General features: G+C 47.6%; 1 protein-coding gene across 1 annotated transcript in view; it reads right to left on the reverse strand.

Moving 5' to 3' along the window:
• Positions 1-22,318, reverse strand: part of Efr3b (EFR3 homolog B) — a 75,825-nt gene extending 53,507 nt beyond the window's left edge. Inside the window, 1 exon segment of the mRNA NM_001427261.1 lies at positions 22,085-22,318. Coding sequence (NP_001414190.1) covers positions 22,085-22,091 — 7 coding nt within the window. The 5' untranslated portion in view covers positions 22,092-22,318.
• Between the last annotated feature and the right edge of the window lie 2,408 nt (positions 22,319-24,726).

Here is a 24,726-nt window from a genome sequence, read left to right on the forward strand (position 1 = left end):
CACCTTACACGAGATGTGATTATTGTAACTTTAATTTTTTTCAAATCCTGTTTGTAACAATGGTTCTTAGATGCTTTAACCACCCCCCCCTTGTAGCCCATTGAGCTGTTTTAGTTTCCTGTCATCGTTAATCTCTCACCAAATTTACAAGCTTATAAATTACTGTGCCTAATTTGTAAACCAAACTTATTGTTTTATAAAACTAAACATATTATAGGAGTAAGACACAGGCTATTTAAAATCCAGTATCATGTATAGATTTAGATATCCAGTAGGGGTGGTGCTTGGTATAAGAGGAGTATTGGACTTTCTCATTGCTGTGGTAAAACAGCTGACAAAAAACACCTAGTAAAGGGGTGGTTTATTTTGGCTTATGGTTTCAGAGGGGCCAAACCGTAGCCATGGGCTCTGTGGATTCTGGGTCTATGATGAAGCAGAACATTATGGTGGCTGAAAAATGTAGCGATCTCCTTACTTCTCAGCAGCCAGGAAGGAGGGGGAAGGAGGAGGAGAGAGGGAGGAGAGGAGAGGGGAGAGGAGGAGGAGAGGAAAGCCTGGGATGATGAGAAACATCCTCCAAGTAGACCCAACTTCCTAAGTTTCTAGAACCTCTCAAAAGAGCAACAGAGACACTTCATATCCAAACCATTACCACACTTAACTGTATCTACCATAGGGCCTGGGCTACTACTGAATCTGGGCAGAGGATGTTCAAAGGGGAAGTAGGCCGACTGCTAGAGTATCAGACTATGATGAATTTTAAAACAGGAAATTTAAAACACAATATGTGATGAATCTGTGTTTTATTCACAGGTCAGCACCCAACACCCAAATGTTTGCACTATGCGAGCCTCTAACCTAATTTTTTTTTTTTTTGTTTGCCTGTGCCCTAGAATAAGTGTAGTGAGTTAACTTGAGAAATCTAACTTAAAAACAAGACCCTGTACAGTCAGGCAAGGTAGTACACAAGGCGGTGTGTACATCTGCAGTCCCAGCATGCATGTTGCTGAGGCAGGAGGACTGCCGTGAGTTTGAGCCAACCTGGACTACATAAGAAGACTCAGTCTCAAAAACAAAACAAGGTACTCATAAGCATTCTGATCTTCCCGGAGTCTACGCTTGGCTCAGCCTCAGCAGTGCTGTCTGTGCCGCCATCTTGGTTTGTTATTAATGTCCCTGTGTCTTCAGGCCTCGTCACCCTCCATTTGATAGAATCTTCTCAGCATGAGGAGTGACAAGAGATCAGAATAGGGTTCGGCTGCCAGCTTCCTACCTTCAAGTCAATGCTGGCTCTGTGGTGGCGTCTCAGACGCAGGGCTAACCCCACCGAGGCTCTGGAACTCTGCCTGGGCAGGATGTCGGGACGGGAGAACCCAGGGCACAGTATGGACACCTAGGCAATCCCATGTCTTCATATCTGTCCCTGCTCACCTGCCAAAGCAGCAGGTCAGGAGTGGCCTTGGTGGCTTTGTCTGGAAACAACGAAATGCTCCCAAGGAGGGGACTAGGCTGCCTGACCTGGGGACATCCATGCAGCGGTCAAGACAAATGACATTGAGCTGTGGGTACTGCCATTTACAGCTCTGCAAATGTCTTGGTAATTCAAAGGAAATCTGTGAGACACACTTGACGTGATATCACTGGTGTGTGTGCAACAAGCCTGGCGTGTATGTAGACGTGTGAGTAAAATATGCTACAAATATAGAAAGACCCATAAGGACCCAAGCACAGTGGCAACATTGGCTACGGCTGGAGCTGGGTGGCCAACTGATGACGGGACAAGAAGAGGCTCTTAGAGTGGGTCACACAGTGTGGTAGTCTCTTGGGTTTTTAAGTTTTATTTTACTATTTATTCATTCATTCATTCATTCATTCATTCATTCACTTTTCTTGCTAAGCTTCTCACACTGGTCTCAAACTTTCAACCTCTCTGACTCAATTCCACAGTAGATGGTGGTACCGGAAGATAGTAGCATCTTGTCAGACTTTGTGGCTTCTGAAGTAAAAACTCTGCCCCTGGGGTTGGGGATTTAGCTCAGTGGTAGAGCACTTGCCTAGCAAGCGCAAGGCCCTGGGTTCGGTCCCCAGCTGCGAAAAAAAGAACAAAAAACAAACAAACAAACAAACAAACAAAAAAACTCTGCCCCTTAGATACGAAGGTTTCATTTTGTTCAATAGCCAGAGACAAGAAAGGACTGCTTGGTACTAAGCTACAGTTAGACCAGAGGAAAAGGTCGTGTTGTGGTACCGCAGCAAGGCGGTAACAGTGATGTACGTGTGTATGTCGTAGACCCAGAGGATAAGCAGAGGCAGGCAGATCTCTGTGACTGTGAGGCTAGCCTCATCTATAGAGTGAGTTCCAGGCTACCAGAGCTATACAGTGAGATTATATTTGGTCTCATTTCCTAATTTCTACATAAAGAAATGACAAACACTTGGGGGTTGAAGAGATGGCTCAGTGATTAAGAGCCTCTGATGCTCTTGCACAGGTCCCAAGTTTGGTTCCCAGAACCCATACTGAGTGGCTTAAAACCAACTGTAACTCCAGTTCCAGGGCACCTAGAGCCCTCTTTTGGCTTCTGAGGGTACTGCATGCTTGTGGTGTACATATAGGCAAGAAGACACAGGCACGCACATATACATACATTTTAACAAAGGATAACACATATTTTAACTGATAGTTTAGCTTAGCCTGACTTAAACATTATACAGTGCTTATGTGTAGTTATATCGAAAACATTACATGGATCCCCATTTATATGCACTACCCCATACCTTTATGAATTGATTAAAGAATAAATTTAAAAAGGGTATTTTGAACTAAAAAAAAAAAAAGCCATGCATAACCATAGCCAGTGGCTACTGTGTTAAACAGCAAAGACATGTGACATTTGGGTCTTTCTAGTAGGTTTCCTCAGACATCTCTGATTTTGGACCATTAGTTTTCGGTTGTGTTTCTTCCCCCAGTGGAAATGTTCTATAGATTATCCACCCAAATTAGAAGAAGGAGGAGGAGGAGGAGGAAGAGGGAGGGGGAGAGAAGGAGGGGGAGGAAGGGGAAGGGGAGGAGAGAGGGAGGGGAAGAAGAAGCTGCTGCTTAATGTATCTCACATTTTCTCTTCAAGTTAAATTGAAAATCTGATTCTGTTCAAAGATTTGGACTGCTAGAGTTACACAGATACACACACACACACACACACACACACACACACAGACTCTTTTCTGCAGTTGCTCAGCTCTGCTCTTACTGGAATTTTGATTGGAAGAAGCTGATTAGTGACACAGAAGTTATCTCATCTATTCCTGTACACAGGTGGCATACGCCACCTGAGAGGCATAGCGTACACAGATATGAAGAGGTGAAAGGAAACAGGAGGAGGGGTTCTGTGGCTTTGGAGTGACAACATGCACATAAGCTGTCGGAGCAAAGGGCCGTGCAGGAGCCAATTGTGTCAGGGAGCAGACCAGGACTTCCAAAGGCAGCCGGCTTTAGCTTAGACATTCCCCATGGAGATGGGGTGGGGGCGAGTCAGTAACATTCAAGCCAAAGGGGGAAAGGGAGCATTGTATGGAGAGGAGTGGACTAGGCTTCCAGGGGAGCCATTTAGGGGCAGAGAAGGGCAGGAAATTGCAGAAAGACCCTCAGAGCATTGCTCTGGTCTCTTCTGGAAGATCTGCACCAAGCAGAAGCAGAGGCCGACAACCACACAGGTGAGGCGGGGAAGTGAATATATTTCTTTTCTTTCTCTCTCTTTCTTTTTTTGTTTTTCAAGACAAGGTTTTTCTGTGTAGCCCTGGAACTCGCTGTAGACCAGGCTGGCCTCAAATCCAGAGATCCACCTGCTTCTGCCTCCTGATTGTTGGGAGTAAAGGCGTGCTCCACCACTGCCTGGCTAGATCATTCTTTAAATATTTATGTCTATTATTTTAGATTACGTGTTGATGTCTGTGCATGTGTATGCATACTTGAATGTAAGCCCCAGCAGAGACCAGAGGTGTTGGAACACCCCCACCCCCCACCCCCCATCCCCGAAGCTGGAATTTACAGGTCACCATGACCCACTGGATGTGAGAGCTGGGAATTGAACTTTGGTCCTCTGGAAGAGCAGTCCTTGCTCTTAACTGAGTCATCTTGGGAAAGAGACAGTGGGAATAGGGAAGAAGACTCTGCAAGGCCTGGCTATCAGACACTCACTGGCTACCCTTGAGAGGCCCTTAGGAGGGAGTGACATTGGAAGTTCAAAGAGAGAAAGTAAAGAACAACCAGAAAAGGAGAAGAGAGTGTCATCTTAGTTGCAGTGACTGGTGGTTCGAGGAGCTCCCTAAAATGTCACACAAATCCCAGAGGTAAGGACAGTTTTGCAGACCAGGGAGGGCACGTGTCTCCACATGGCACACTGCTCACTGGCCAGTTGTGAATTCCCAGGACTGCAGGTTGCCTGCAGAAGCAACCATGAAGGCTTCTGGGAGCCTGCCTGGCAGAATGGACTTGAGAGGTGGCTCAACACCTTCTGGCTTCAACTTTTACAGCGTTGTGACCCCAAGCTTCTCTTGCAGCCGTGTGTATCCAATGGCCACACAAGAGCTGGCGTTTTGCTCCATAATTGCATTGGTAATAGGCACTCACTCCATAAACAGTATTTACCAGGACAGGCAGTCTATCAGTTACATCTATGAAAGTGTTTTGTGAGCTTCTTAAGCCCCAGGAATGCCAATAAACGAGAGCTCAGGTTTAAGAAAGTCCACACTTGTGTGTCTAGCTAGCTCTGTGTGAGAAGGGTCCGAGCTTCTTGTGGGGCATCATTCATCCGAATACCTTGATACTCAGCAATGCTCTACTTGTTTCTTCCAGTTCACGTGAACCATGAGGTTAAAAGTACCAATAAATAACTCCTGCTCCTTTTTTTTTTCTTTTTTTTTCGGAGCTGGGGACAGAACCCAGGGCCTTGCGCTTACTAGGCAAGCGCTCTACTACTGAGATAAATCCCCAACCCCATAACTCCTGCTCTTAAAGAGCTCGCAGCACCAAAAATCTACCACAGACAAACACTAGTGTGCTAGTAATGTCACTGGTGATTTGGTTTAAAGTTAGGAGCTAGGAGCCAGAAATCGGGATTTGGAATGCACAGCACATTTCTGCTTTCCTCTTTCCTAAAATACATCCAGTTTCCTATTGTGGTCAACAGGCGACCTATAAAAAGCAGGGTTACTCACCTCCAGTTTCCAAATGAACACACATAAATATAGAAACCTGAGGAAGCCTCACTGTCACGGCGCCAAGTCGATTGGGGGCAAGTCTAAGTGATTTAATTCTACAGACAGACGGGTAACAGACTTGAGACACGGACTCTTACAGACTAAGAATCTGAGATCAATTATTCAGATGTCCAAATAAAAACCAGAGAGTCGGTTGTATCATGTGGGGGTTGCCAGAACATAGAACAGGCAATGTGCCCAGGGAGGATAAAATCTAAGAGCTCAGGGTGGTCCCGGTGCCAAAGGGAAATCTCAGAAGCGATACGTTTAAAATGCAAAACTGAATGGGAATTCGGGGGGGGGGGGGATGCAAAATGCTAGGTTGAGTCCTACTAAAAATGCCATGTAAGCAGAGGCCGGGGCGGCACCAAGACCCATTTTCAATGAAGCAGGGCTCTGGTGCGCATGGGCGTTTTGTTCCACCTGGCTGAGGAACGAAGCCTTCGACAGATGCTGCCTAAGGCAGGTAGTGAAGGGCAGACAAGGTGGGAGAACGGCTCCTTCTCCTTCGAAAGCGCTACATTAAGCAAGGTGCATCATTGTCATCATAACAGAATGGCTGATGGGGAAATGTGTAGTGGCTTCTCTATTAACATCAGCACCATCTATCATTCATTATCACAGTAAGTACTTTGTGTCAGGAACCGTTGTGCCGTTTCAATACCTTTTTCTTTACCCCTCCCAATGCCATCGAGAGGAGTTTGTTGTCCCATTTAACAGATGAGGAAAACAAGACATGAAGCAGATAACATTTTCAAAGACACCCAGGTGCTAAAGGGGTGGCTGAATTAAATCCCAAAGCTATGTGTCTCTCCAGGGGTCTTTATACTTATCCTATGGTCTGAAAGGGAGACAGTGACATTTATTCTTTCCAATGTGCCATTAGAGAAAAATTCATCTTAACCATGGAGACATAGGTCTCTGTGCAGGGATGTCACCACCCAGCCCATTATTAAGACATTGGGCGAACAGCAAACCCATTAACGGCTGTGCAGTCTTAGAATGACATTACTGTGCGATGAGCCCATCACAAAAGCCCCAAGGACGAAATGGAAAAAATCAATCCTTCTCATAAGCTGGCCCTGCTCAGCCACGCCTGTGTTAGGCCGAGACATTGCTGAAGGCATATTAGAGCCAGGCCTTGTCATTTCTGGTCCCCTGAGAGGCAGCAGTGTCAATCTCAGTTCTCCCAAGGCGACCCTCTGCCCAGATGACTCTGCTTGTGGGCCCTCTGCCCACTTACCCTGCTGGCACCATCAGCCTCCCAGCTGCCAGTGGACTGGATTTGCAGGGGTCAGCTTCCTCTGCTTGCTGCTCGACATGGAAGTTGCCTTGTATTGTGGGCTCTGCCCAGCAGCTCTAAATGAGCCCTTTGACCAGGGTGCCAGGGATCATCTTGGGCTACGGGTAAAAGTCATGGTGTAGGCTGGCACAGACCCTTGGCTATTTCCTAACACACCCACAGCCTGGACCACAGAACAGCCTTGTGATTGTCTACATGCCTACTTTCTGCTTCCTGGGGCTCCTACATGCTCATTGTGATATAATTTGTCTTGCATTTGACAAGCATTTTTACAACGGTGTAACCAACCACTCAACATATAGGACCTCTCCAAGCCCCTAAAAGGTCCACCTTTCCAGCCAATGTCTATATCCAACTGGGGTCTTAATCCTATCAACATAGATTTGTTCTTGCATGAATCCTTGTGAAATTACTTCTTAACCATAATTAGAAGACTCTAGATAACTACCCACAAGGCTGCTGGTGATGAAAACTACTTTTAATTATATTTATGCCCTGACATTAAAATGCTCATTATACAAAATGTGAAAAAAAGCGTTTAAGTAAATTAAAACCATCCATGGTCGTCTTAGCCATTGCTGAAGCTCCAATGTGTTTCTGTCAAGCATAGGACCTATGCATGCATTTACCACAGTTCCTGGGTGGGGCATTAGCTTCACCATCTCTTCTCTCCCTCCTCCTGCTTGCCTCTTCCTCTTCCTCCTCCTCCTGCTCTTCCTTCTCCCTCCTCCCTCCTCCTCCTGTTTTCCCTCCTCCTCCTCTTCCCTCCTCCTCCTCCTCCTCCTCCTCTTCCTCCTCCTCCTCCTCCTCCTCTTCTTCCTCCTCCTGCTCTCCCTCCTCCTCCAAGCTTGCTGCTCACTTCACTCTAGAGTTGCCCTTGCAAGGTAGCTCAGTCAAAAATCAACCCATCATTCAAGGACCAACCCTTGTGGCTCAGTTGAAGCTGAGGTCCTCCTTTATACTGATCTCCTCGCAGTAGCAGCCGTGTGGACCTCTCATAGCATCGCAGCTTCACCACTGAGGGTAATAGCCGGCCCCCAGTGAAGAGTGCATCTGCTTTTAAGGCAGCCCATCTGTGGCCTAGACCTTAAATCTAACAACCATCCCTCTAGCCACCTGCAGAAAAAGCAGCAGCAGACAGGCCATTAGTCTGATTTAGGTAAAATTTTCATTTAAAAAATGGCCCTTTAATGCCAGTCTTAATTAGAGATGGATTTTGCAGAAATCAAAGAATATAAGGGTGTCTGTTTCTGAGCCTCCATTTATAGATGTCCCTAAATAACAGGTGGTTGTTGCGAGGTCATCAGCAGGACCAGTAGTAAGGGTACAAAGCAGATTTGAAGGTGCTGCCATCTGAGTGTGTGTGTGTGTGTGTGTGTGTGTGTGTGTGTGTATGCACACACGTGTGCATGTGTGTATATACAAACATACAAATATACATGTATAAAACTTCTGTAAAATTATGGTAAAATTTATATAAGCTGAGTACAATGGTTACTGCTCCTCCCAACCCCCAAGTAGCTGCTGCTGTAAGTGTATGAACCTGGGCAACTAGCATGACCCTGCCTCAAAAGAGGGGCGTGAGGGTGGGGGGAGGATGAAGAGATGGCCCAGTGACTGTTAAGAGCACTGGCGCCCTTCCAAAGGACCCAAGTTCAACTCCCATCACCCACACTATGGCTCTCAGTCATCATAATGCCAGTAGAAGACCTATGTCCTCTGCAGGCCTGCATACACATGGCACGTAGACATGCGTGCTGCAGGCAAAATACCAACACACGTGAAAAAGATTAAGTTAGGGAATACAAAAATGTCCCATTTCAATTCTTTTCAAGCGTCCGTCCGAGGTGCTAAATCCATCCGTGCTGCTTTCCCGCCATCTTGAGTTACTTTCCATTTAAAAATGCACCCTTTGTGCATGAAACACTTTCTCATGCTTGCTACCCACGAAACATTCCCTGCTCTCCCTCATGGTGGCCACCTAGTTTTTGAAACAAGATTTCTCACTTTGGAGCTGCAGGGACCCGCCAGTCTCCACTTCTCGGCACCAGGGGCACCGGGGGCACCGCGGTTACCGGTGTGCACCACTGCTCCGAGCTCTGTACGTGGTCTCTGGGAACCAAACTCGGGCACTCCTTCACGCTTTCATGGGAAGAGCTTTAATGACTGAGCTGGCTCCCCAGCCCCTGGATTCATTCTGTTTTCTGTCTTTATGGATTAAACAGCTCCAGTATTTCGATGAGGATTTACTAGTGAAAACATCCGTCCCTTTGTAGAATGTCCTTGGGTTCATCCATGTAGAATGTGAGGGTTCCCTTCTTTTTTAAAAAAAAATTGAACCCAGGTCCTCTGGAAGATCAGCCAGTATTCTGAGCTGAGCCATCTCTCCAGCCCCTCCCTTTTTAAAAAAAATTGTTGGTTTTTTTTTTGCAACTCTGGGGATTGAACTAGGACCTTATGAATGCCAGGCATATACCCCCTCTATTCCTGAGCTCTATCCCCAGCCCTTCTTCTTCAGAACTAAGTAACATCTATTATATGTAAACACCACATTTTGACCAGCCATTCGTTTGTCTGTAGAAGCAAAAGTTCAAAACTAAAAGCAATATCCCCATACTTTATCAATCAGACCATGGCCACTTGGAGCCTGGCCCTAGCACCTAAGATATCTTACGAACACGTGAAGCCGAACCCCTGATGACCCGAGGCAGTCTAGAAAGAGGCAGTCTCAAGAAAGGCAACTGATGCTTTAAAACTTACTACTCAGCAAGGAAGCAGTGAGTCCTTTGTCCATCCAGGGCTTACGGGACACACCAAACCTCTTCCCCTCCGAGGCTATAAAAGAACATCTCCCTCTTCCAGTAGCAAGATCCTCATTCTAGGAATTCTTCAGAAGTCATCTCTTGGTCTAGCCCATCACCCTGCTTTTTACATGAGGGTCAGGCAAGCACTTTACCCACTGAGACACATCCCCCCCAACCATTTTCTTTTTCTTTTCTTCTGTCTTTCTTTCTTTTTTTTTTTTTTTTTTTTTTTTTTTTTTTTTTGAGACACAGGGTTTCTCTGTGTAGCCCTAGCTCTCCTAGAACTCACTTTGTAGACCAGGCTAGCCTCGAACTACATACATTCACGAAACAGAATGAGATCTGCCTACCTGTCTACCAAGGCCTGGGATTCATGGTGTGTGTCACCACTGCCCTGCAGTGGCAGAAATCTTAACAAGGCTTAACCGTCTCCTCGAGAGAGAAGCCTTGTGGGTTTGTTGTTGTTTGTTTGTTTGTTCTGCAGTATAAGGAATTGAACACAGGCTCTCATACATTCTAGGCAAGCCCTGTACCAGCGCTCCCTAGTCAAGTCTCTTGTACATCTTAAAATGAAGGGTTTCTTTCCCCCATGTTTGCTGGGTTTCCTTCATTCCTTATAAAGTCTGTAACTTGTCCTTTGTCTAATATATCACCGGCTAGTATCTTCTTCTATGGTTATTCTCTCCTGTCTCACTCTCAGTCATGCCCTCAGAGGCATAATGTTTCCAATCTTGAAGTAACCCAGTTGGAAATGGTGTTTTCAAGCATTCCCACGGAAGATGGGTCAACAGGAGATAAAAGCTACCTTTTAACTGTGCCACCAAGGTAAGCTGGGTGACTTTGCATAAGACCTCTAACTTCTAAGACCTTATTATCCTTGAGAGCGGGGAGAAGGAATGAAGAAAGGCCCACCCATCAAGCAGGATTTTGGATGAGACTTGAATGTATGTAAAGCAAAAATGGTGGCCCCGGGTACCTTGGCCTAGCATACCTGTCAGCCTGACCATCCCATTGGTCCTCCCAGGACAGACTCTGAGTACAGAACATAGTTATCCCTATTCCTGACTTGCTGGTGAGAAAGCTAATTCTTAGCCAGGCTATAGAAAGAACCTGAGCGGACTGGTTTCCACTAAGATGATTCGTTCACACACCCCCAACCCCCATATCACCGTCCACTCCCACCACCCTCCCTGGCTTTGTTTGCCCACCGGCTCAGAAGCCTGGGTCAGGGGATAGACTAGCCTTGCCAATCACTTCAGGAGCTGAAGAGCTTGGAAACCCTTGGAGACCATCCAGTCCAGCTCTTCCTATTTACAGATGGTAAAAACTAAAGCAGAGGGAGGTAGAGAATCCTGCCCAAATTCACACAGCAACAGAGCCCGAATCCGTTCTGATGGCCAACTCCCCCCCACACACTCCAGAAATGTCCTTGATGAAGCAGAAGGACAGTGTGGCCCATGCCCGGCACCACCCACGCTTTTCCAGAACACTCAGCTCCCTTCTCCAAGAGTGCTGTCTGGAGAAGACATTAGTAGCAGTCCTAATGAGTAACTTCCGGCAGTCAGATGGGTTTCCTGTCTTTACCAGCTGTCGACTCAGGCCTGCTGGCCAGGTCACACACTCTCAGGGGTTCAATATCAACAGAAGACCCAGTTATTCGACACGGTGCACTCTCCACACCTCCCAGACTGAAGGTGCATAGGTTTCATGTTTGTCAGGAACACTCATCAGGGCCAGCACTTCTAAGCGCCAAGAAACACATTTTCTGCCTTTGCCTCAAAGGGCCTTTCCATCTTGTTTGTGATAGGGTATACGAGTGACAGGAATGGAAATCAAAATAAAGATTTGCTCATACTTAGACCACAAGATGACCTTCTGTTTTTGAAAAGGAAGACTGTGGCATTAATGTTGCACTCCACACAACTAGGAGGAAATCCTTGCAAAGGTCTGGCCTCCTGGGCCACCTCTCACAGCTAACCCAGGGCTGTTTCCCAAGACTGAAACCTCAAACCAGAAGAGGAAGCCAGATGATTATACACCAGTCTGTTCCTACATGAGTTATCACCAGAGTGGGAAGGGACAATCAGCACGACGGTACACGGCTGCTATCATTTCAGCCTTGTTCCAGGCCTCAGTGAGACTCCTAACCCATCAATATTCATTCCCTGGAAGCATGGTCTCATGGGCTGCTTGGCCTATTTGTGTATATGAATGATACATGTGATGGCTTTCAAGTTCAGTGCCAACCTGTGAGTTCTCACTGCATGCAGAAGTTCTCCACCTGGGAAAACAGAACCCACCCACTAAGAAAGAGACGGTGCACACCAGGGACTGGAGAGATGGCTCAGTGGTTAAGAGCACTGGCTGCTCTTCTAGAGGACCAGAGTTCGATTCCCAGCACCCACGGGACAGCTCATAGCTGTCTGTCCACTTCTTTTACACAGACATACATGCAAGCAAAATACCAGTGCACATAAAAAATAGAAAGGGATTATCAAGACTGTGTGTGCCGTAGAGACTGTGCTTAAGAGGCTCACAGATCTGTGAGGTAAGGAAATAGCTGGCATTCACTGGGATGAATAGTTAACCAAAGTAATAAAGGACAAAGCATCCCAAAGCACAAGGAAACTTGTGGTAGAGCTCTGGATTTTCCCAGTATCTTCTCCTATGCGTCCATTCTAGAAGTTTCTTTCATGCACAGGTTGTGAGAAGCTAGGAGGTGCTGGCAGGCATGATGTCATTTTGAGAGATCTTAAGGCGGAGTCTGTACAAGCGTTCTTGTAATTTAGGGATAATCCTTCACACACATTATAAATGAAGAATGTGGGCCACGCATGGTGGTGCCTGCCTGGAATCTCGGCGCCCAGGAAGCTAAGGGTCAGTTTGGCAATGGATCAGCCAAGGTTACATCCCAAGACTCTGTCTCAAAACCATATAAACAGGAACTTAGAAGCATGAATTAAGTGTCCAGAGTCCTGTGACTTGACAAGCATACTCAGTTGTCCCTTCCCTGGTCCCAGCCAGGCTCACATAGGACATGGGTGCACGCGCAGTCTATGCATGAGATCCACGTAGGAGTCAGGCCTGCTCTATACAGCCTACTCCAAACTCACCTCTGAGTCTGCTTAGACCTGAGGTTGGATGGCAAGGTCTCGTTAACAGGCAAACTCTCAGGGAAACAGGAAGCACCTCTTGTTCCAGACGCTCTCTGTCTAGTCCAAACACTGGCCACAAGACTTTTGTCTTTTAAAGCAGGGTATCACACAGACCAGGTGACTTCCAACTTGCAGTGCAGCCTGGGATGACCTTGAACTCCTTGATCTTTCTGCCTCTGCCTGGAGTACTGGGATTACAGACATGCACCACCCAGGATAGGTGGCCTCTTTGAGGGTACAGCTACCCTAACGCTGTATGACAGTCTTGGGGGTGCCAGCCCCGCTGCTTTGTCTGCCTGCCTGCCTGCCTGCCTGCCTGTCCGTCTGCCCGTCTGTGGAACACATGTGCCATCTCCATTCTCTCCACCACTGCACATCTGTCTCCATGTTTTCTTACTCTTACTTAGTCCTTCATGGTTCTTCCTGGAGCCTTTCTCTCTGACAAAGCAAAACAAGGATAACAGGGTAGGACAAGAACAGACCCCATGCACAAGGTGGCCTGGAGCCATAGAACAGTGGTGTGTCACTTTCAAAAACTCTGTCACCTTATTCTCCTGCTCTTCCCAGCTCACCACGTGCGCGTCTGGAGGTGTGTGGTGCAGTGAGGCCTGTATCCTCTGGAAGGTTTAAATGGTCTGGATTTGGTGTGATGTCATTTGGAGTCGGAAAGTCCAAGTTCAAATCCTTACCCAAAAATAGATGGCCATGGGCAAGTTTATTTGACTTTCTAGGCCTCCGGTTTTCTCACTTCAAATATAGAAATGATAACCTCAATTTATAGAATTCAGGCAACATTAAGTCAGGTAGCACATAGTGTCTCTCACCTTACAAGTCTCTTCCACGTCAAGATATTGCTGGATGAAGTTAAATAAACTTTGTGCCATGTACTGAGCACATCCTTGTAAAACCTGCCAAAAACAGGGCTGGAGAGATGGCTCAGCCCTTAAGAACACTGACTGCTCTTCCAGAGGTCCTGAGTTCAATTCCCAGCAACCACATGGTGGCTCACAACCATCTGTAATGGGATCTGATGCCGTCTTCTGGTGTGTCTGAGGACAGCTACAGTGTACTTGTATACAATAAATAAATATTTTTTAAAAATGCAAAAAATAAAAAAATAAGATGCTATTTGTTACACTTATTTAGTATGTGTGAAGTCAGAAGACAAATAGTGGAGGTTAGTCTTGTCCTTCTACCATGTTGGTCTTGGGAATTGAATTTATGTTTTCAGTCATGGTGGAATGCAGGTTTACCTACTAAGCCATCTCATTGGCTCCTTAAGTCACAATCTTGATAAAAAGACTTTTATATATTTTTGTGTCTTCCAGGACGCCCTATGGTATTTCATACCTAGCTGCTATACCACAAATAACTGGCGGGTTTTGTCTATTTCCATTCAAAATAAAACCAAGCAAACGAGAATCAAATGGCTAATACCCTTAAGAAATAGAACACTCATATTCTTACAATTCACTGAAATGTAAATGCTCAAAACTACAGACGTGTTAGTCATAAAATACAAGTTATGGGGTTATGGAGATGGTCCGGTTGGGGAAGTGTTTGCTACAGAAGCATGAAGACCTGAGTTAGGGCTCCCAGAACCTACACAAAAGCTGGGTGTGGTAGAACATGGCTGTAACCCCATCTCTAGGGAGGCAGAGACAGGAGGGGATCCTTCAAGGTCAGTGGCAGGCAGCCTAGCCAAAGCAAAGAACTTCTGATCCCGTGAGACCTTGTCTCCAGAAATAAGGCAGAGAGAAATAAGGCAGAGAGTGATACAGGAGAACAATGTCAACCTCTGGCTTCTGCACACTACGTGCACACGTGTGCATACCGACTGCCTCCACAGACTGCACACCCAGAATGCAAGCTAGAAAGATAGGAACGCCCTGCCCAGATTAACAAAGACTTTCGAGAAAGTGGGCCTCGGGAATGCCGAGCAAGGGCTCCGTCAACCATACCCGAGCCTTAACTGCAGCCCTCACCTCCAGGATTAACTGAAGCCAGACCACTAATCCCTAGTATGTATTGCCTTAGAAGGTACCAGAAGATAGGCATTCTGATAATTGCTCAGAGAGGTGTTACTTACAAAAGCTGAAAAACTACAATTCTGACCATAGTAACAAGACTCTAAAAATGTGTTTAGGCACTTACATTGATTCCTTGACTATGGCTTAAGGGAAAATTCCAGAGTTCAAAAGAAGCTTTGGACACCAGGTATTTCTTTATTCAGTGTACCGTACCATAGCCTTTAAAAATCACTGCAGGGCCAGGTGGCGGGAGCCTTTAAACTCAGCAGGAGGATCTCCGAGGTCCAGGTCAGTCTAGTGAGTTCCTGTTTAAAAAAAAGCCTAGGGTAGCAGAGCATTGGTGGGCCACACTTTTAATCCCAGCACTCAGGAGGCAGAGGCAGAGGCAGTCAGATCTCTGAGTTCAAACCCAGCCTGGTCCACAGAGTGAATGGACTCCAGGACAGCCAGGGCTAAAACCAACAAACAAAAAGCTAGGGCTGCCAGAGTTTGATCCCCAGAAGCCGTGCAAAGGTGGAAGGAGGGAAGCAAACTGCACAGAAGTTGTTCTCAGACCTTCTCAAGTGTACTGTGGTATGCGTCCCCTCCCCCACAGCACGCACATGTGCACACGCTCAACAGTAATATACGAAAACAATTTAAATGGCAGCTGTCTGCTGTTGAGTGACTACCGATAATTACGATGGACTAATTACAATGGATTGTTTTTTATTATTTTCACTTATGTGTATGAATGTGCACACTTGTGAAGAGGGTGCCAGAAGAGGGTGTTGGGTCCTCTGAAGCCGGAGTAATAGGCCAGTGGTTCTCAACCTTCCTAAGGCCGCCACCCTTTCACAGACGTGTGCCTCATGTTGTGGTGACCCCCAACCACTCATTTCCATTGCTACCTCATGACTGTTATTTTGCTTCTGTTAGGAATCCTAATGTAAATGTTTGATATGCTTACCCTTGTGAAAAGGTCGTTCAACTCCCAAAGGGGTCTCGACCCACGGGTTGAGAATCACTGTTATAGGCAGTCGTGTGCCACCTGATGTGAGTGCTGGGGTTTGAACTCAGGACTCTGGAAGTAGAGCAAGTGCTCCCCCCCCCCCTGGAGCTGGGGACCGAACCCAGGGCCTTGCACTTCCTAGGTAAGCACTCTACCACTGAGCTAAATCCCCAGCCCCAGAGCAAGTGCTCTTAAGCTCTGAGCCATCTCTCCAGCCCCTGTATGTATGTATGTATTGGCAAGACAACAGGATTTTAAACGTTTTCATCACAGAGGAACAATAAATGTTGGAGCAGCTGGATAGGCTTAGCCTGATTCAATCACTATAATACACATATATATGTATGAATACATAGGTAAATATCACATGAGTCCCCATATGTATGTTCATGTGTGTGCATGGGCATACAGTGCTGGGATCTGCTATAGTTTAGATATGGAATGTTCTCCAAAGGTCCATAAACTGAAGGCCTGGTTCTGAGCTTGGTGCTACTGGGAAATGGTGCAAGCCCTGAGGCTAAATGATGGAAGGGTCAGGTCACTGGGGCATGACTTCCCTCGAAGACACTGGGGCTCTGGCCTTCTAACCTCTCTTAGCTTCCTGGCCACTAGGAAGCTAGCAGCTTCCTTACCACCTTCCACCATACTGTGCCATGTCACTACAGACCCCAAAATAATGGGGCTCACTGGCATAGACCACTGAACTTGTGAGTCAACAAATTTTTTCTCTTGTGAGTTAATTTATTACTGATTTTTAATGTAGTAATAGAGAACTAACATACAGACTGAAGCAGGACATCAGGCCTGCCAAGTATATATATCCTTGACCACTGGGCTACAGCAACCCAGCCTCCAATAAATATCTATTTTAAGTAACGTTTCATTAACTTGAGGTTTGGGAGGATGTACATATGCCATGTGGGAAAGAACGACAGGGACTTGTGTAAAGTGAGTAATTTCAGCCATGTAAACAAGTGCATAGAACAGGTGTCAAAGACAATATTTGTTATCGCTAGCTATATTTTCAGAGTCTCTAGAAGGATCGTTACTCTTGGCAGCAGTAAAGGAAAATAAAGGTCATTTTTTAAAATTAAACTTTCTTTGAATTAACAAGCACTGTACTTAAGCTATGAGGCATAGGTTTTTGTTTATTTGATTTTTTTTTTTTGCCTCTTTTCATAAGTCAAGAGGCAAAGGGGGAGGGACCAGGCTCCGAGGGTAAAATGTATTGTGCCATACAGAAGGGGAGGACTTGAGTTCAAGTCCCCCAGATCTACTACATACAGCCAGTTCTGGCAGCACAGAGCTCTAATCCCAGCATTCTTAGGGCGAGATGGGAGTCAGAGATAATATAGACCCTGAGAGCTCCCAGACCAGCTGACCTGGCACACACAGTGCTGTAGCAAACAAGGTGAGGTGGGAGGCAAAGACTGTCTTCTGACCTCCACATACATGCCATGGCATGCGTGGGTGCCCCCAACACACCATACGCACCATAAACACATATATCATACACATATACATATACATGTAAACAAATACATACATACATATACACGCAAACAAAATAAAGAAGCAGAGAAGAATTGAGGATAGGAGAAAAGTGGGGCAACTCTCATTCAAATTAATTTCGATGGTGAGGTGGGCATTCTTTTCAGAGCACGTGAATGTGTACACCAGTGTTAAGAAAAGCTCCATTTCAAGGTTACCTGAGGAGAAGAGCTGGGGTCAGAACTGGGCTAGGGCATTGCTCAAGTCAGTGCTCCATGCTCCGTGCTCCGTGCTCTGTGCTCAGTGCTCTTTCACAGTCACTGGCCAAGAGTGACAAACAGCAGAGATCCAGAAAGAAAGCAAAAGATAAAGGACAAAGGATTTGACCAGGTGGCAAAAACATAGTATCCAGGGAAACTGTAACACAGAAAGCAGGAGCTTTGACAGGTTTTATCCAGTGGCTTGTTCTTCTGTTTGTTTTTTGAGACATTGTTTCTCTGTGTAGCGCTGGTTGTCCTGGAATTTACTCTGTAGACCAGGTTGGCCTCAAATTTAGAGAACCATCTGCTTTTGTCTCCTGAGTTCTGGGCTGGGATTAAAGGTGTGGGTCACTGCCCAGCTCTAGAGTTTGTTGATAAGGGTTTTGTTTGTTTGCTTGTTTTGTTTTATAGTGCCAGAGATCAAGTCTTGGCTTTACCATAGAGCTAATCTCAAGCCCTAAGGTGGGTGTGAATGGGAAGCAGGGAAGGGGTGATTCCCCACCCCCACCCCGCCCGCCTTCTTTCTTCTCCAGATCTTCTGTGAAGTGATGTTAACTTCTTGTTTTTAATTGGTATGAAAGAACAACACAGTGACAGCCTGAATCACTGAACTGTGAGCAGCAAGAGACAGAAAACAGGCTCTAACCAGAGGGGGTGGGGGTGCTCTTCCAAAAGAGAATAAAGAATGGGAGGATAGATGGGGAAGGGCAGGCTATGCAACTGAGGCCAAGTAGGGTGGGTACCAAGTAGGGTGGCTCAAGATTTTCAGGGAGAGGTCACTATGACTGAGTGTGTGTGTGTGTGTGTGTGTGTGTGTGTGTGTGTGTGTGAGAGAGAGAGAGAGAGAGAGAGACAGACAGACAGACAGACAAGCAGACGGAGACAGAAACTAAAACAGAGACACACAGAGGGAGACAGACAAAAACAGGGAGGCAGGCCAACAGGCAGATTTCTACAAAGGTGAGTCTTTGCACCTCAAGGAGAGACATACTGGCCCTACAATTCCTCTGCTCCATTTGTAACATTTGTGCAGAATATACTGGATGCACCGAGCACAGTTTCAAAAGCTGGACCCCACTGCTGTCTGTCATCACAGAGCAGGGAGGGAGCACAACCGGAGGATACGGAGGAACTAGGCAGAGCAGCTTTGGCATCAGTGGGACCATCGAGCCCAGACCACAGTGTGGTGGGGAAATCCTCTCCGGTCTTTTTATGCTTCCTGGCCAGCTGCCCTCAGTCTCTGGAGGCAGCTGTCTCAGGAAGCTCGATCTGGCTTCAGTGGGGAAGTGGGACACTCTCATGCCTCTCGCCCTGGTGAGAGGAATAGGTTAAATCTTAATTATATAATCCTAACCAAAAGACAGTGGGACCCACCTCTGTAGAAAACTCATCTGGTAACTGTCCCTCTCCAGAACAAAGTACTTTTCATCAAGACTCTTGTCACTCCACATTCAGGGATATAATCAAGATTATAGGGCAGGGAAGTGGCGGCACACACCTTTAGTCCCAGCGAGAGGCAGAGGCGGGCAGATCTCTTGAGTTCAAGGTCAGCCTGGTCTACAGAGAGTTCCAGAACAGCCAGGGCTACACAGAGTTCCAGGACAGCCAGGGCTACAAGGAAGGCCCTGTCTCAAACAAACAAACAAACAAACAAACAAACAAACAGTCTAGGAAGTAAATTGTGTCGCTTTGGAGAGCCATTTAAGAAAGTGACTGTGGTTTATAGCTGAGTGGATGATAGTAACAGCTTTGATGGGTCAGAGAACAGCTCAGGCTGTTCAGGTGTGGTTCCCCCATCCCCACCCGGTGTAAGCCATCACTCCAGAGGCAAAGGCAGGAGTATGAAGAAGAGTTCAAGGCTAACTCGGGATGCATAGAGAGACCCTTGTCTCAAAAAGAGAAGAACGGGAAGAGGAGAGCGGTTTAGTGCGTCATGGTTAGCAAGGTCAAAGTAACATGCCTGTGTAGGCTGTGGTGAGAAGAGATGCAAACAGGCAGGGGAAAGAAGAGGCTCCACGAGGGGCGAAATGGACAGACTCTTCTGTGCACTGCTGTGCAAGTGTAGAACCTCTTATAAAGCTCTTGACCCTGTCGCTTGGCTTCTAAAAGGCACAACAGACCTGGCAGGTGGGTGGGTACTTCACCATTTTATAGAGCAATAGATCTCAGAGACATGAGCCCACCTGTCTAAGGCCACAAAGCTGTGAAGGGCTCTTGGGTTGGTATCCCATGACCCCAGGTCTAGGATCCCACTGTGCCCTCAGGAAAGACAAAAGACATTTGGTCTCTTATAGGGCAAAGGAAGGAGACAGACTGAGCCAAGCAAGATAACTGAGTCGTGAAAGACAAAGGTAAGGTAGAGACTGACAGGAGGAAAAAAATGAAGATCTATGTGGAGCTGTCGAGGGGGGAGGACACAGTCTGAGGACAGGGCACAGTTCAAGGATCTGCATTTATAAGAGATTGCATCACCAAGGTAGGTGGTCAAAGATCGCCTTTATCTACAGCTCTTGGGCAGCTTCTGGTTCTATATATCCTTACTATCTATCAGTTCATAAAATGCTTGCTGGCATCTAATGATAAACATTCTCCTGAGACATTTGGGGAAGGGAGACAGGGGCTAGCTCTGAGCCAAGGGGCCCGGTGTCACCTTGTCTTATTCTACCTGTCACCCTGGACAGGTCACTTAGAAAATTAGGCGAAAGAACAATAATCTGTAGGAAGTCCATAATGCCATCTTTTCTCTATTTTAGATACCCTTCCTAGGTAGATGGCCTCTTCCTATGCAGCACTGGCTAACCTGGAACTCACTATGTAGCCCAGGCTGTCCCCTTCCTGCATTTCTTTTCATCACTGATGTCTAGGGAGAGCATGCTAACAGCTCTGCAGCCTCTTACGCTAAAATGCCTCAGGCAAGTGAGGCTCCCACCTGAGGGCAGAGACAACTCCAGGGACCAGTCTGCAAGGGGCTGGTTCCCACCCAGCATGAATGTGCCTTCCCTATGCTGTAGGTAACTACCCAGAGGAGCTCTTCATCACAATCTTTTCTATTTAGGATTGGCCCTGCTCCATTTGCATCTGGGGAAATAAAAACATTATTAAAGAGAATTGGAATTTCGTGGTGCATCTGAAAATAGCCCACAGTTACACTGTCTCCACATCCTCTACTAGCTAGCTCTTCCAACAGGAGCAGACCAGGAACCACCCCCACCCCCCCACCCCTAATTCTCAGACACCCTAAGTAAGTTATCACATTATCTACTAGATGTAATACTGTGACTGACCCAGGACTGCTAATTCTGGCCCATACTGATGAGTCCGTCCTAACTCCTTCCCCACTGCAGGTGCCCCTGCAGTCACATGCTTTTGTCAAGTGATCTGCAGCTTCAGCCTGCTCCCTCTGCAGAAAAAGGGAGGGGGGGAGCACAGATAGAATAAAAAGGTATATGGCTCTTTTACCTCACAATAGGCAAAGCACAAGTCCAGTCACCTTCTTCGAAAGTCCCCACTGGTTATGGGTCCAGCCTCTGAGAACATCTCCCCTACCCCCATTTGCTCCACCCAAGAGAATTAATATTTGCTGTGAGGACCTGCTGACACCTCTGTAGGAATCATAGTGGCTGTGTAATCCAACTGGCCTGGGAAGGAGATGCAAGGCAAAAGTTAAGTCTTTGTCTTCTAAATAGGAGGCCCACCAACCGCTGAGCCTTTTCTGCCTGCTCTCTGCGCTAACAAACTTTGTGACTCATGGTCTGTTCACAGAGGCAGCCAGCAGCCTTAGAGATGGGTTAAATTGGGAACACACTCTTCTAGATCACTCACCCCTCAGGTGCATCCGAGCCCCTACCCTGCAGTAGGAGGGAGAGCACTGCTCCAATTCTTCTGTGACCCCAGAATAAACTACCGGAGACACGGGTTCTCATAAACTGTGTCCATAGAAATACACGTACACTGTACCCCTGGTAGGCTCTGCAAGGCAACCCATTCCTAGACTGGTTCACTCTTTTGAGCTGCAAAGTGGGACCCAAGGAGCGCTTTCCTCATCCACACTGCCTTGCAGAACTAGAGGAATTCTTGGTAAATAAGCAAGCAGAGCAGTGCACCGTGAGGGTCTTGGAGCTGCCACACATCCGTGGGGGCGGTGGCTGCGGAATTGGGAGAGACCCTCGAAGCAGCATCGCTTCCCGTCAGCCCTTCGCAGGGCCAACCTGGAAGTTGGGGAGCCTGCATATCACTAGCATATCACTAGCAGCAGTGTTAGGTAGAGGCCAAGTCCACCCAGCTGAGAGACGAACCTCCAGTGCCGGTTCGCCAGCTTCTGCACTGCCGGCGCCGCCTCCCACATCCAAGGAGCCCGGCATCAGACTGCCAGTGAGCAGCTCCGCTCTACCCTGGACCACTTTCGCGCATCAAACTCCCAAGCACAAGCCTCTTTGTTAATTCTGCAAATACTGTCACACGATCACCTCCACCAACACTCCGTTGGTTCAGCTCCGGAGATACTCGCTTTTCCCAAAGCCGGGTGCATCTCGACAATCAGAGTCCCTACCAGGCGACGGACCACCGCCCCTAGCTCCTGCTAACGCCTGCCCGAGGGACCTCTGGGGACCAGATAGTCCCCCGGCCGGAGGCATCTTTGTCCTCTCGGCACAAACGCACGGTCACAGGCGACTGAAACAGCCCAGCCTGGCACTGAGTCGGCGTTCTCGCTTTTGCGCCGGGGGCCACTCCGGGGGACAAAGGTCCGCGTCTGGAAGTTTGCGGGCCCGAGCCGGGGCGCCAAGCCCTCCTTACCGTACATCTCGGCGGGGAGTGCGTCTCCCGGGAGGCCGGCGTCGCCGCGTCGCTGGCAGCTAGTCCGGGCCGCGCCTGCCTTTCATTCACAGCCCAGCGGACTCAGGCGGCTGCGGGCGGAGACCCGGGCGCGGCGGGAGCAGGCGATGGGGGGCCGGCGGCGGGCGGGACAGAGCAGGACGCCACCCGCCCATTCAGCGCCAAGGTTGGCTGCCGCCTCCTGCTCTGGTCTGCAAGCAAGGCGGTGCGCGGGGGGCGGAGCTATGTTCTGCCACGCCCCTCCCCCTTGGCCACTGGCGGGCTGCCTCAAGAGCCCCGCCTCCATCCCAGCCCCTCTCCCGTCCCCAGTAAGGGGCAAGCCTAATGCTTACCTGACCCCCCAGGGAGCCCGGGTTCTTCTGTCACTCGGTGGATCATCCCTCAGAATTCCAGCTCCTGGCTCAGCCCTTACGTGGGTCGCTGACGTGTCCTTCAAACTGATGACACACACACACACATCCCACGCCAGGTCAGCCGGGCTCTGGAGGCTGCAGGTGTGCCCCTCCTTCACCTCCATTCAGGATGCTCAGACTAAGCCAGGGACGCTAAAGAGCAGAAATTGAGGCCTAACCCTCTTCTTTCTGTGGATTCCCCAAACTCTAGGTGTTTGCTACCTGGACCAGGTATGCAGGAGATAGAGTACACTCCCAACCTCCAAAGCTGCAGGAAGTCTGCTAGATTTTTCCTCTCCAGATTTATTCATGTAATCCGCAAGCTTTGCAGCCAGCATGCCCTCCAGCGATGTCCCAGAGCGGATGTGAATTCGGTCTCTTTCACCTGACCTGACAGAGTGAGAAGGAGACACAAAGGGACAGAAACCACAGGCCAACGCCCCCAAGCCCTGGAGATCTCTGCCTTCTGTTTCCCCAGCCTTTCTATCTCTTGTTTCTTAATGTCTCCTCTTGCCTCTTGGTGGAGGCTTTTTGTTTTCTTCCCGACCGTAGAAATTAAAGAAGGAACTGAAAGATAATGTAATGACCTTCATTTTATTTTATTTTGTTTTGCTTTTTTGATACAGGGTTTCTCTGTCGGTACATTACCCTCTTTGAGCCTTGCTTCATGTTGAGAAATTCCCTGGGACCTACAGTAAATAGTGGGCACCACAAGCTGTTTTTCTCTTTCTTTCTCTCTCTCCCTTCCTACTTTCCTTCCTTTTTTTCAAAGCAAAGATCAAACCAAAGAGATTCCAGTCCCTGGATCTGGAGACCGTGCTCACTGCATCCCAAACCAGCATTTTCTATTTTCCTTTGGCTTCATTCCCCCAGACACACCCACCCACCCACCTGCACCTCCCCTGATCTGATGCTTTCTGTTGCCGTGATAAACAAAATGACCAAAAATCACTTGGCTAGAAAAGGGTTTAGTCATGTTAATCTTCACAGTCCATCGTTGGGATGGAATGAATGAGTCCCCAAAGGCTTGTATATTTGGATGCTGGTCCCGAGTTGGTAGAACTGTTTAGAGGATTAGGAAGTTCTTAGTGGGACAGGTGTGTCAGTGGAGACAGCCTTCGAAGTTTCAAAAGCCCACACTAGTCCAGTTGGCCCTCCTCCTCTCTGCCTCACACTTGCTGACCAGATGTAAGCTCTGATCCGCAGCCAGGCCTGCCTGCTTGCTGCCACACTCCCCACCATGATGGCTGTGGTCCCTGCTACCCTCTGGAATTGTGAGCCCCAAACTGAATGCTTCCTTTTACAAACTGCCTTGGTTATGGTGTCTTATCCCAGCAATAAAAAAGGAACTAAGACAGGATTCTTCCCTAAAGTTACACGGCCAGTAAGCAATCACTGGAGTGATATAGAGTGGTGTACTGCACCAGGGCACCAGTAATGTAACATTGAGAGTTATTTACTATGCAGAGTGGGCCTTTCAATGGCAAAAAAAAATACCTAATTCCTCATGCTCCTGTATGTGACCCCAACAAACTCCTCGGTCCATCAAGATAGCCTTGCATGGGATTGTTTCTTCGGTCTGTTGATATCCTCTCTCTCTCTGGGTTTAACAGACATAAGCTGTCAGGAAAAAGAACACAACAGAGACAGTGTGAAACCGAAGGGCTGAATTCAAGAGTCCCATCCTCTAAGGCAGGTGACTGTTAGGAGACAGAACAAAAAATCAGCTCCTTAGGGGAAACTCTAGGTTGGAGGGAAGTCAGAGTTGGGATTTCTACCTTAGATAGGTTCCTCTTTGCTTGCAGAAATTCCAAGTAAGGACAGAAGATAAGGGGAAAGAAATTGCATTTACTGAATGGCCCCACCACAATGGGTCTGCGCCAGGCTCTTATAGATCTCAGTACAGATCGCCCATGGCTTATGATGGCCAGTCTTCACACTGTGCAAAGAAATACATCTTCAGTAGAAACTGGACTTGGAAATTTTTTTTTCTTTTCTTTTTTTCGGAGCTGGGGACCGAACCCAGGGCCTTGCGCTTGCTAGGCAAGCGCTCTACCACTGAGCCAAATCCCCAACTCCTGGACTTGGAAATTTTTATCTTTTCTCTGCCTAGTGATATACAGCACTGTATTCTTTCTTGCTACTGGGCAGCAAGAATGAGCCATCAGCTCTGTCAACCCCTTGGCTCACTAAGGGAGGCAAGCAGTAGCC

This window comes from Rattus norvegicus, chromosome 6 (assembly GCF_036323735.1).
Source record: "Rattus norvegicus strain BN/NHsdMcwi chromosome 6, GRCr8, whole genome shotgun sequence".
In the NCBI taxonomy this organism is placed as follows: domain Eukaryota; kingdom Metazoa; phylum Chordata; class Mammalia; order Rodentia; family Muridae; genus Rattus; species Rattus norvegicus.